At 54.6% G+C, this 11,324-nt stretch overlaps 2 protein-coding genes across 2 annotated transcripts in view; one reads left to right on the forward strand and one right to left on the reverse strand.

Annotated features, from left to right (window-relative positions):
• Positions 1 to 7,914, forward strand: part of SZT2 (SZT2 subunit of KICSTOR complex) — a gene marked incomplete at its 5' end in the record, with an annotated part of 56,274 nt that extends 48,360 nt beyond the window's left edge. Inside the window, 10 exons of the mRNA XM_029085825.1 lie at positions 8 to 101; positions 709 to 789; positions 1,180 to 1,254; positions 2,348 to 2,561; positions 2,862 to 3,045; positions 3,314 to 3,436; positions 3,707 to 4,208; positions 4,530 to 4,646; positions 5,030 to 5,098; positions 7,771 to 7,914. Coding sequence (XP_028941658.1) covers positions 8 to 101; positions 709 to 789; positions 1,180 to 1,254; positions 2,348 to 2,561; positions 2,862 to 3,045; positions 3,314 to 3,436; positions 3,707 to 4,208; positions 4,530 to 4,646; positions 5,030 to 5,098; positions 7,771 to 7,914 — 1,603 coding nt within the window. The remainder of the gene's footprint in view (positions 1 to 7; positions 102 to 708; positions 790 to 1,179; positions 1,255 to 2,347; positions 2,562 to 2,861; positions 3,046 to 3,313; positions 3,437 to 3,706; positions 4,209 to 4,529; positions 4,647 to 5,029; positions 5,099 to 7,770) is intronic.
• A 1,183-nt stretch (positions 7,915 to 9,097) lies between these two features.
• On the reverse strand, positions 9,098 to 10,520 carry HYI (hydroxypyruvate isomerase (putative)). The gene is made up of 6 exons (XM_010171433.1): positions 10,410 to 10,520; positions 10,185 to 10,263; positions 9,952 to 10,001; positions 9,694 to 9,763; positions 9,364 to 9,498; positions 9,098 to 9,222 (listed from the first exon to the last, which is right to left on the reverse strand). The coding sequence occupies exons 1-6, from the start codon at positions 10,512 to 10,514 to the stop codon at positions 9,134 to 9,136; spliced, it is 528 nt and encodes a 175-aa protein (XP_010169735.1). The 5' UTR covers positions 10,515 to 10,520; the 3' UTR covers positions 9,098 to 9,133.
• Positions 10,521 to 11,324: the final 804 nt, after the last annotated feature.

The raw sequence follows: 11,324 nt of genomic DNA on the forward strand, positions 1-11,324 counted from the left end.
TTTCCAGTAGCACAAGCCGGATCCGAGCTCTGGCAGCAATGGGTGTGGAGGGGAGAGGGTCCTTTTCCTACACAAAGCCAAAAGCAGAGGGGAGCCCAAAGGTGAGTGCATGTTTGTTAGAGGGGTGGAACTGGGGTGGAAGTCAGGCTGTGGAGTGGAGCAGTTTTCTGGTTGGCTTTTGAATTGGTTTCAGACAGAAAGGATGTGAGAGGGCAGAGAAGGCACTGAAGCAAAAAAAAGGTTGTCAAGACCAGCACCATCTTTGGGATACTGGGTCAGGGGGCAAACGAGTTTGCTGGCAGCTAAGCTCTGAGTCCAAACTGGGTGCCTCTGATAGCTGCTGTGTCAGGCAGATGTGATGATCTGGGAAGTGTTTGGCAGGGAGAGGTGGGAGTGAGGTTTTGTGGGCAGCATTACCCCTTGGCTCGCAGTGTCCTCAAACTATAGACACCCTGTCTGAGTAAGCAGGAGGTGAAGGGTGTAGTGTGCCTGCTGCACTCTCTTGAAGGCTGTTCATTAGGTTTTTAAGAATTCTTTTCACCGTCAACTCTGGCATGTCTGCTCTTCTCCCTCCAGTGAGGGTGCTCAGTTGATGAGGCTCCTGTATTTCCACCTCTGCCAGAGAGCCTTGTGACAGCCTTGCACTCTGGTGTGTGGGCTGCTCTCCTGTGCCAGAGAGCCCCTCCAGCTTTGTCCTTCTCTTCCCAGAGCACAAGCCCTGCTGTTGCCACCTATCATCTACAGAGAGCTCTTCCAGGTGGGATTGTGCTGATGGAGTTGGCCTTCCAGGTAAGAAAGAGCAAGAAACAGTATGATCTCAGGGTGTTCAGGGACAGTCTAAAGAGGTGACAAAGTGAGTGATGAGGAGTGCAGCAGGAACGTGTGATTCTTCCTTTCTTGTCCTGCCCCTCCCATGGTCCTGCAGGACTGCAGGTCAGCTAGGGATGGTTCTGCAGGGCTCAGAGCAGTAAGAGGGGGACTAATAAAAGATGGAAGGGCTCAGCACCAGGTAGAGTGTTCTGTGCTCAGCCATATGTTGGCTGGGTTGGCTCAGTTCATACAGGAGGGGAGACAAAACTTGGAGCAAGAGTGTCTGGGACCCAGCCCAGAACATGAAGCGTGGGGACTGTTCTTCCCTGGAGAGGCCCAAGGCCTGTGCTGATGTTCTCTCTCCTCCAGGGCTATTACTTCTGTGTGAAGCAATACGCGCTGGAGTGCTCACGGATCCCCATGGGCCAGTCTGTGAACTCCCAGGTAATGGCTTTGCAGGCACAGCCAGTGCTCCTCAGGGTCATGGGCTGCTTTGGGAGAGGCAGTGATCTCTGAGACAGAGTGGGCATTTCAGGTGCAGCAAGTTCTGGAGAGCTCTGCTCCCTCCTCCTGGAAAAGCAGAACTATGCAGAGCCTTTTGCAGCCACGTGCCCCCCACAGCCTGCTGCTTGAGCAAATCTGGAGGGCAGTGAAAGGGGGTGGGAGGTTTGACCAGAGGATGACTCTTGTCCTAGCCTGGGGAGCAAGATAGAGCAGGCTGGGGAGGAACAGGAGCAATTCTGGCAAAGATGGCTGCTCCAGGGAAGGTCAGTACATGGAAAGCCAGAAACACTCTGCTTTCCTTGGAAAAAAAGGGAAGCTGAATGGGAGCAGGGATCTGTGAACATGGATGGCTGCCCTTTGCTGGAGGAGATCACCCCCCGCACTGTGAGCCCTGGTTCTTGGTACCTCTGCCTTGCTCTACAGCACCATGGGGTTGCCTGCTCCCTCCTCTTTTGGTGTCAGTGTGTCTCCTGCCTTTCCCTAGGGCACTGGGGTGGCTGTCTAGAGGCTGGCCAGCACCAGTCTGAGGCAGGAGGCATGTGTGACTGTACTGTCCTTTCCAAGGTGGCTTTTCAGCAAGGCTGTGCCTTATATATGCCAAGAGTGGCTCTCCTAAGCTTAGAGCCTGCCAGGGCCTCACCTGAGGGCTTGCTGAGCCTTTCCTGTGAAGCCTGCATGTGCACAGGGCAGGGCTACCAGTCTGCAGGTGGCATTGCAGGGAACATCCAGACACTCTCCGTCTGAGTTGGAAAAAGACCTTGCCTGGTTTTGCAGTGGGAGGGGATGGTCCTGGGAGCAGTGGACGAGGTGTGAGGCTTGCTGCAGGGGCCTGGCCTGCCTTCCCACAGGCTGGGACTATCCCAGAGTTCCTCCAAGTGGGGCAGTTGGGCTCCTTTGCCCCTTCTCTCCTTTCGACCCACCCTGGGCCTGTGCAGGACAGGCTGGATGCACTGGCTCTGACATGCCTTGCTGTCAGCAGGGCCTTGCAAGAGGGTGTGAGGTGAAAAAACCTTGACTCCCTGTCCCTCTGCAGCTCTCTATGCTCTTCACGGAGGAGTGTGACAAGGTGCGGGACCTCATGCACGTGCATTCGTTCAGCTACGACTTCCACTTGCGCATAGTCCACCAGTATCTGCTGGGTTCCCACATGACCCTTCGCCAGGGCTACCATCTCACCAGCTTCCTGGAGGATTTCATTGCCCACCACCCTGACATCCCCAAATTTGGCCGCAACCATGTTTTCCAAGGTGAGTAGTTCAAAATGTGATCAGTCTGGGGTCGATCACCAGCCCATAACTGGGCAAGAGGTTCCCAAATGCTTTACAAATAAACCTGACCCTGGGAGTATCCAGGGAGGTAGAGGGTAGACATGTAGACATTGACAGGTAGAGGGGTGACATGAAGGGCCCAGCTCCAGAGGAAGTCCTCGCTGCCCTGTGGAAGGGAGGTGGGTTGCTCTAGACCTCTGTCCCCCGTAGTAGTTTGTAGGACACCAGATAAGAAGCCCTGAGCAGCTCCTGTGATAGCAATGTGTCCTCCTCCACTAGGCATGCTGGCTCTGCCCACCAACATGATCACTGCCCACCAGCTGTACAACTACATCGCTGACCATGCCAACACCTACCACATGAAACCCTTGCGCATGGCCCGGCCAGCCACGGGCAGTGACAACAAGAAGGGGACACCAGGCACAGAGCAGAACGAATATGCACTGGTCTCTATTTGGAACAGGTGAGTGCATCTGCTGCAAATTCCTGGAGCTACCAGAGGTGCCAGCAAAGCTGACTGTTCTATATGGTGCCAGGCAGCAGTTCTGCCCAGCTTTTCTGAGGTGGCCAACGGGTGCTGTGCACATGCACATGTGCATTTGACGTTCCCCGTAGCATTCCTGAGCAGTGCTGCTGTGTCATATTCCCCATGACCAATAGTTCTGTTGTGACCAAGAACTCTGCAGTAACAAAGTCAAGTCCCCTTCATACTGATGTTCTTTTGCTCCCAGCTCGGGCTCCTACAAGGACTCTGAAGGTCTGCGTCACCATGATGACTTCGATGTGTCCCTCTTGGTGTGTCACAGTGCAGCACCGTTTGAGGAGCAGAGTGAGGCAGAGAGACGCATGCTCCGGTGAGCACTGGGGGCCCAGAGATGTGACACCAAAGCTTCCTGGCTGGGGAGGAGGGCTCTGGGAGGGACTGGCTCTGTCTGGGACATTACAGACAGGTTTGGTGCTGTCTGGGGAGGATCCTCACAGGGAAGTGGGCAGCGTGGTATCTGTCCTTGTTTGGGCAGAGAAGCACCCTTTCTGGCAGGGACAGAGAGGTCCATGATTCATTTGCAGCCCAGCTGAGAAGGGAGCAGCCCTTCCCCAGGTCACAAGTGTCTCCTTGCTCTCAGCTTGCGTTTCTACGTCATCATGACTAGCCAGCGGGAGCTTTTTCCCCGGCTCACGGCCGATATGCGACGCTTCAAGAAACTGCCGCGCTTGCAGCGGGAAGTGCTGGAGCCTGTGGTGGGCCGGGCAGCATGGGAGGCAGCAGAGCCGGAGACGAGCCTGGGGCGGCAGCAGCCGGCAGAGCGGGAGCTGTGGCAGGACGTGGAGGACAGCAGCGAGTTCTATGCAGGAGGCACGCAAGTCAAACTGGGGCCTGGGCTCTTCTACACCTCACCACTCTTCCCCTTGCTGGCCTCCGAGGTAGCCTCAGCCCAGAAGCAGCTCAGCAGTATGGTGCAGCTGGCCAAGTGCCACTGCCGCAGGGACAACCTTTGGAAGCGTCTCTTCCTCCTGGAGCCTCTGGCTTCTGACAAGCTGAAGCTGGGCAAGCTCTCACTGGTGGAGCTAGAGGAGCTGCTCGACGCCGTGCATGGGAAATCCATTGCTGATGTCGACCCCCAGCTGGTGAGCAGCAAGGATGGAGTGATGGTGTGCAGCAGCCACTGTCCTGCTCTGGGGCAGGAGCCAGGGAGTGGGTGAAGGGCCTGCAGGGCATGTCTCTTCCTGCTTAGGGGGAAGGTTGAGGCAGGAGCATAGCTCCTAGCTGGCAGGGGAAGGGGAAAGTTGCGTGGACCCATCTAGGGAGAGTGGATAGCTCTGGGTCAGCATGCTTCAGTGGGCTGTGATGGATGCATCTGATCTGGGGTCTGAAGGCTGCTATAGCATTATGGCTGCTGGTGCCGTGGCTAGAGGGAGGCTGAAATCAACCCTTTTCCATTTCCACAGGGATGCTTCCTCACCATGACAGTCTCCTGGTACCAGAGCCTCATCAAAGTGCTGTTGAGCCGCTTTCCCCAGAGCTGTCGGCACTTCCACAACGCTGAGACCGGCACCCAGTATCTGGTAAGACACAGCCTGTCACCCACCTGCACCCTTGTCCAGGGCCCTGCCTGCTGTGGCTCCTCGCTGTGTGAGCCTGGTGTGTGCTGTCAGGACATTGTGGGCACTGTCATGATGTTGCTCTCCACTCTGCTACTGGTGCAGCATGAGGCGTGTGCTCCTCTGGTACAGCAGTGTGTCTGTCTGTCCCCAGACAGGCAGGACACTCTTCACACCCAGAGCCTCATGCCATGTATAGCCCCGTGGTTTGGCAGTGTCGCCTGCACCTTCACAGCTCTATCATGCCACTCATCCAGCATGTCAGCGTGTGGGTGGGTGTTGTTTGTACCCCTGTCCTGGGGTTTGTGCTCTCTCCTTTGCAATGTGTGCTGTGGCTCTCTCGATAGGTTGTGCTCAACCAGAAGTTCACGGATTGCTTCGTCCTTGTGTTTCTCGATTCCCATTCAGGAAAGACGGTAAGAACTTGGGAACGTCAGAGCAGCTATAGTGGCTCAGGCTGGGAGTCTGTCTAGATCCATCCAGCAGTTGCCAAGGGCAGGTGCTCATGGGGAGAATAGGAACAAGTCAAGAAGCTTGTTAACACCTTTCCCAGTTAGTGTCCCAGCATCTGACAGACTATGGCCCAGGCCTGTCCTGAGCGAGAAGTGGCCTTTGCATTCATATAATAGCCCTCTGCAGCTTTATTTCCTTTGGTTAATTTGTGGCCTGCATGATTTCCCCTGACTTTCTGCTCCATGATGCAGTTACAATGTGGGTGAAGAGCTACCTTCCTTGGCTTGTTTTTGAACCTCCTTCTGCTCTTTTCATGTGATGCCCCTTTGTTCTTGTATTGGGAAACAGTGAGCAGTTGATCTCCTTTTCCTTCATAGGGTTGCTTTTGGATCGTGCTCTCAGCGGTCCCTCTGTCCAGGCTAGAGAGTCCTTTTGTATTCAGTCCAAAGCCAGAGCACACTGGGTCTGTCTAGGAGGGGTCACCAGTGCTGTGAGTTGCTCCTACCTGGGCAGGAAGGAAAGGGACCTGCACTGTGAGGGTCCCAGCAAACCTGTGCGGGCCTTGGCCTGCATTGGACTTGAAGGCAAAAATATTCAGCTTTCAGCTGTGTTCCCAGGCAGGGTGCACGATGGGTCATGGGGAACACAGCTCCATGTGAGAGCAGGGCATCTACAAGGTGCTTCAGTCCACAGTGAGGCTTTTGCAGAGACTGCAGAGTAACTGATGCCTTTGTAAATAAATCACACACCATCTTAAAAGCAGGTAGGGGAGACGGAAGAAGTGGTGCCTGCTGGAAGGCTGCTCAGTCCCTCCTGCCACCTGATGGTAAAGACCCCTTCCCATGTTGTGCTGGAGCTTTTGTTATGGTCAGTTCTATCCTCTTCGTGCCAGTGGTAGCTCAAAACTGGAACTGCTCTTCACGTGGGTACCCGCTTCCTCCCCAGTCCCCTAGATTCACCTCCGAATCTGAGGGCAGAATTTTGGAACCTCCTTCTGCTCGTTCCATGTGATGCCCCTTTGTTCTTGTACTGGAAAACAGTGAGCAGTTGATCTCCCTTTCCTTCATATAGTTGCTCCATGTTGCTGAGTTAAGGAAGCCAAGCTCTTAAGCCTGCCTTCCCTTCTCCAACAGCTCCATTGTCGTTCAGAGCCCTTCAGGGCTCGGGTCAGCCTTTGACAATACAGGTGTCCAGGACTGCACCCAGTATTCCTAAGGAGTCTCAGCAGAGCCTTCTACGATTGCACTGAGGCTTTTATGTCCCTGCCTGGAACTTTTGGTTCAGCCTGGGGTTGTATTTGACTTTTCATGGTCATGTCTCCCTGCTCATAGTGTCACCTTGTGGTCGTTGATATAATACGCCCAGACTCCATCACTTCTAATGACTCGCATTTTACAACAGAAATCCTTTGTGTTCCTCACATTGTATTTTGCCCTTAACATTCATCCCATTCCTGTGGTCTCTCAAAAGTCTCTAGGGCTTTTTTTTGCATTATCCCAATTCTCTTTTGTATTACTGCCTCAAATTTTATCAGCAGACTCCTCATTTTTGTGCCAGACTTGTTAAAGTACTAGGCAACATGTGTCCCAAAACCTGTGCTGAAGGAACTCCATTTGTAACCTCTCCACCCTGCTACTTCCCCTTTCAGCACTACCGTCTGCACCTTATAATTTTTACGTTAATTCCTATCTTTTCAGCTTACCTAAATTTCCCATGTGGCACTACATCAAATCCTTCCTGAAGCTCAGATAAGATATACCATGATTCCTTTGTCTAGAAATGTTACCTTATCAAAGAGAACTCTAGCGTTAGCACATCACTTTGGTAACACAGAGATGCATTTTCCCCACGGTTCTTTCTCTCCAAGCCTGTTCTAAAGCCTTGCACACTGCTGGAGTTATGCTCACAAATCACTTTCTCTTCCCTCTTAAATCGTGATGGTACCTTGTTGTTTTGCAGTTACACAACTGTTCTCATGGCTTTACGAGTTTGTTAGGAGACCCTGGCTGCTAGATGAGCTGTGTTTCAACTCTGGAGATCATCCAGTCCCCGTGTCTTGCCTCCATGATGCTGATCTTGGTGCACTGAGTTGCTCATGTTTTTATTCTGCTTCAGTTCCTGCAACTTTCTTTTCTGAACCCTGGTCTCTGCTCCCCTCTGCCCTTGCCCTGCCTTGTCAGTACAGTTACTAATAAGAATGGAGCACCCAGCATTTATTTTTAGGATTGCAGTTATTACATTTAATCTCCTCCCCTTTCTTATTCATTGCACTCCTACTCTTTGCCTTAGAAAAAGAAATTTCCCTCTAATTTCCCTGGAAGCCTCTATTACTGTGGAGGCAGTAGGATCCCTCCTCTCCTGAGGCTGCTGCTGGGGTTGGTATAACTGCAGATACATGGGGGCTGAGACAGAGGGAGTGGGGCAAGCCCTTGCCCCTGATTTCCACCAGGAAGATTGGGAGGAGGCTCAAACATGCTCTGTCACAGGAGGAGGCACTAGCTTAATGCTGCTGGCATTTTGGGACTTCTCCCAGTATCTGCCTGACATGGCTAAGCAAGTGCCCATGCACCTGGGCTAGAGACTGCACAGTGCTTGTCTGAATCCTGTCCCCTGACCTGCTCCTTCTTCCCAGCAGAGTCTCACCGTGGTTTTCCGGGAGCCGTTCCCAGTGCAGCCCCAGAACAGCGAGAGCCCTCTGCCGCAGCTTGTGTCCACGTACCACCACCTGGAGTCAGTTATCAACACTGCCTGCTTCAACCTCTGGACAGGCCTGCTCTAGCAGTGGCACCCACGTCCTGGAGCAGTACACGTGCCAGACCTCTCGGCATGGCTGTGCCATGGGTGACAACAGGGAAGAACAGGTCTCTGGGGGGGGACCTGTGCTCCAGCACTGCAGGCAGCGCTGCTAGCAGCACACATGGGCACCAAACTGAGGAGCCTGGGGATGTATGTGTGCCTCCATCGTTGGCTGGTGTAACCCTCTGTGTGCTGGTTTTGGTGGGTTTGGTACTGAATGACCTTGTACCGAACCTCAGGGGCAGGAGCTTGGCTGCTGGGGCTTAGCTGAAGCAGAGCAGCTCTCAGGGACATGGCTGTGGCACCTGCAAGCAAGTTCTGCCTGCTGGGAAGGCATGGAGGAGCACACACAGCTCATCTTCTGCACGGGGCAGCACTGCACAGCGCACTGGCTTTAGGAGGAAAGACTCCTGGACTTCAGGGCTCTGGGCAATGAGGCTGCCCACTTCTGGCACTTGCTTTCATCAGGGGAGCACTGAATGGGACAGGAAGGGTAAACTGGACCAGGGGAAGGTTTTATGGAGATGTACATTAAAGCCATTGATATATCTGTGAAATAAACAACCAGATCCCCGCTCACATGCCAGAGGCTAGGATGTGGAAAGCCTCCCACAGGAGATGCAGGGCTACCCCTGGCTGTGGTGCTGGATGGGTTTGCACTAGAATCTCCTACTTGCTCTAGAGCAGGAGCAGCAGGGCTGGCAGCCCCCAGCCATTACCTTGGTTTGGGCAGCCTGCTATTCACCTTCCCCATATGCTGCAGGGTCAGTGCTGAGCACTGACAGCAGCCTCGAGAACTGCAGGACTTGGAAGCCCAGAGCCCTCTTCCCATAACTCCAGGCACCAGCTGGAGCTGAACTGGGAAAACTCATGACCTTCTCAAGGAGTAAATGCTCCCCTCAGAAGGGGCGTCTGGAAACCTCTTCCTGGACACCTCTGCACCCTGGAGGTGAAGGTGTTCCTGTGTACCTCAAGTCACCCAACAGTGGTGCCCAAGCTGTGCCCAAGACATCCCCAAACAGGACATGCTGCAGATGGTGCTCGAGTAGATGAGGGTCCAACTGCTTGGGCTGGCCCAGCAGGGCCTGGGGAAGGGCAGTAGGACATAGACGCTCCTAACTTTGCCCCAAGTCATAGAGAAGACAAGACATGCTTCTCTCTTAAGCCATCGCTTTGGCTTTTATTGCAGTGTTTTCCTTGTGTTACTCTGCTGCCTTGCTGGTCCCACCATGCTGCACGCCTCGGCTCTCCCAGTACGAGCGCAGCCAGCCCAGGCCCTCCAGGGTATCTCCTGCAGTGACAGACAAGGTCTCATGCCCAAGTAAGGACCCTGATGCCCACTGCCTGCCACTGCCACGACATGCTTGCCTTTGCACAGTCCCCAGCCAGCTGGTCCATGCTGGGTCCACCCACAGCCCCACGGCCCACTCACCTTTTGGAGCATACTCGCACCCCACATAGCCAGTGTAGCCGAGGGACTCCAGAAGCTCGAAGAGGTAGGGGAAGTTCAGCTCCCCTGGGCTGTCTGGCTCGTGCCGCCCCGGCACTTGTGCAATCTGGATATGGCCTAGAGAGGGAATGGGAGATGCTCTGGCCAAGGCAGCTCTGCCCGCAGCCTTCTCTAGGCATGAGACAAGATGACCTGAGAGCAGACCCTTGCCCCTTGCCAGCCACAGCAGAGCATGGGGCAGTAGGGCCCCATCTCAAAGCCACTCCTGCTCTCTGTGGCCACAGAGGAGCCAGTCCAGGTGCAGGGCGTTACCAATGAGTGGGAAGTATGTCTCCAGGTTGCGTGTCAAATTCCCATCCATGATCTGGCAGTGAAAGAGGTCCTGTGGGAGAGAGAGGAGACAGATGGTGCAGCTGTTGAGCACTGAGCAGTTGAGGATGGCTGTGCTACACTCCCTATCTCTCCTTACATACCCAGGAGGGGATAACAAGTTCTTCCTGGGACTCCTCTGTGGGCCTGTGCAAGGTTCCCTGGTGGAGTGGACCCTGGAGATATTCAATGTTTACTCACCAGCTGCAGCTTCAGGTTGGGCCGTCCCACCTTCTCCAGCATGGCAGCAGCTAAGGGTGCAAGAAATGAGACCATCACCCTTAGACTGGAAGCTTCATGATGAAGCCCCGTGACTCCTGTTCATCAGCTGTGCTCCCTCAGCATCTCCCTGCAGTTGAGGCAACCTCCTGCCTTTCAGACTGGGATCCTTTTCCTCCCTTGAAGGAGACTTTGGGGAGAGATGCCTGTCTTACCTTGGTGTGGGGTGCTCAGAAAGTAGCGAGGGTCAGTGATGCGGTTGTTAATAGGCTCCACCAGCCCAATCATGTCTTCCTGCAACACAGTAACATCACCCTGTGGAGCATCCTGTCATCTCTGCAGCAGGGAGTGCTCCCTTCCTGTGCCAGGCTGCTGAGGGATTCTCCATCCTTGGTACTCTAAGAGCTGCACCCATGGAGCAGGACCTGCTCCCCACTTACCTGGGCCAGGAGGTCAGCAGCATATCTGAGATTCTCAATGAAGGTGGTTTCCATCTCACCTGCCACAGCTGCCCGGTCTGTGCCCAGGGGAACCCGCCCTGCCATCAGGTGGATCCTACAGATGGAGAGAGATCAGCCATGGGCAGCAGCTCCAGTCTCCAACCAGCTGGTTGGATCTAGTACACCTTCTTCTGCTGATGGAAAACAGGGCCACACGGGGGGAGCAGACACAGAAGGGAGTAAGAGGAGCCAGCTCCAGTGCAGGAGGCATGGCAGGCACCAGCGAGCTGCAGGGACACAGACCTGCACCACCCCACCTCAGCAGGCAGAGGGATGCCCATGAACCTTTTGCCTGCCTTGATTCTTCCCTCTTTTGCCAGTTGCCTCCAGCTCTTTCACCCCAAGGCTGGAGCTTTCTTGGGGTCTTGCTCCTGGGGCTGCCCCGAGGCCAGCACGATGGGCAGCAGGCTTGCTGCCTCTGCCAGGGGCAGGTCAGATGCCTTGTCTCAGCGCTTGCTGGCTTAGAGCAGGGAGGGGACAGCGGCCAGTGCTGGGCTCCACTAGGCTCTAAGTGCCAGGTGAGAGCAAGGCTCTTCAGCTGCCCTTTGGGGAGGGCACAGTGGGAACAAAAGCCTTGTCAACCTGCCCGTTACCAGAGAGCGCACGTGGGTCTGGGCAACCCCTGGCCTGTCTGGCCCGTGCCCTCCGCAGGGCTTTGGATTGTGTTTCTAAGGGAAAGAATGGTGCAAAGTAAAGGGAATTAAAGAGGCCCCGTTGGGTTACTGAAGGGGGATGTGCCAGGCTAATTGCATCTCTGACAGTGGCTCTGCTGCACTCAATGTGGCCTTCAATGAAGGACTGGTGTCCCGGGGGAAACCACTGGTGTAACTGGGGAGGAAAAAGGGAAGACGAGCA

Source organism: Antrostomus carolinensis, unplaced genomic scaffold (assembly GCF_000700745.2).
Source record: "Antrostomus carolinensis isolate BGI_N321 unplaced genomic scaffold, ASM70074v2 scaffold38347, whole genome shotgun sequence".
In the NCBI taxonomy this organism is placed as follows: domain Eukaryota; kingdom Metazoa; phylum Chordata; class Aves; order Caprimulgiformes; family Caprimulgidae; genus Antrostomus; species Antrostomus carolinensis.

Excerpts from the sequence above, each read along its gene's own strand:
- HYI (XM_010171433.1), bottom strand. The coding sequence starts at position 10,514 with ATGGCAGGGCGGGTTCCCCTGGGCACAGACCGGGCAGCTGTGGCAGGT. Across the intron at positions 10,002-10,184 it reads TCTGAGCACCCCACACCAAG|CTGCTGCCATGCTGGAGAAG; the intron begins GTAAGACAGGCA and ends TTGCACCCTTAG. Across the intron at positions 9,499-9,693 it reads GACATACTTCCCACTCATTG|GCCATATCCAGATTGCACAA; the intron begins GTAACGCCCTGC and ends TTCCCTCTCTAG.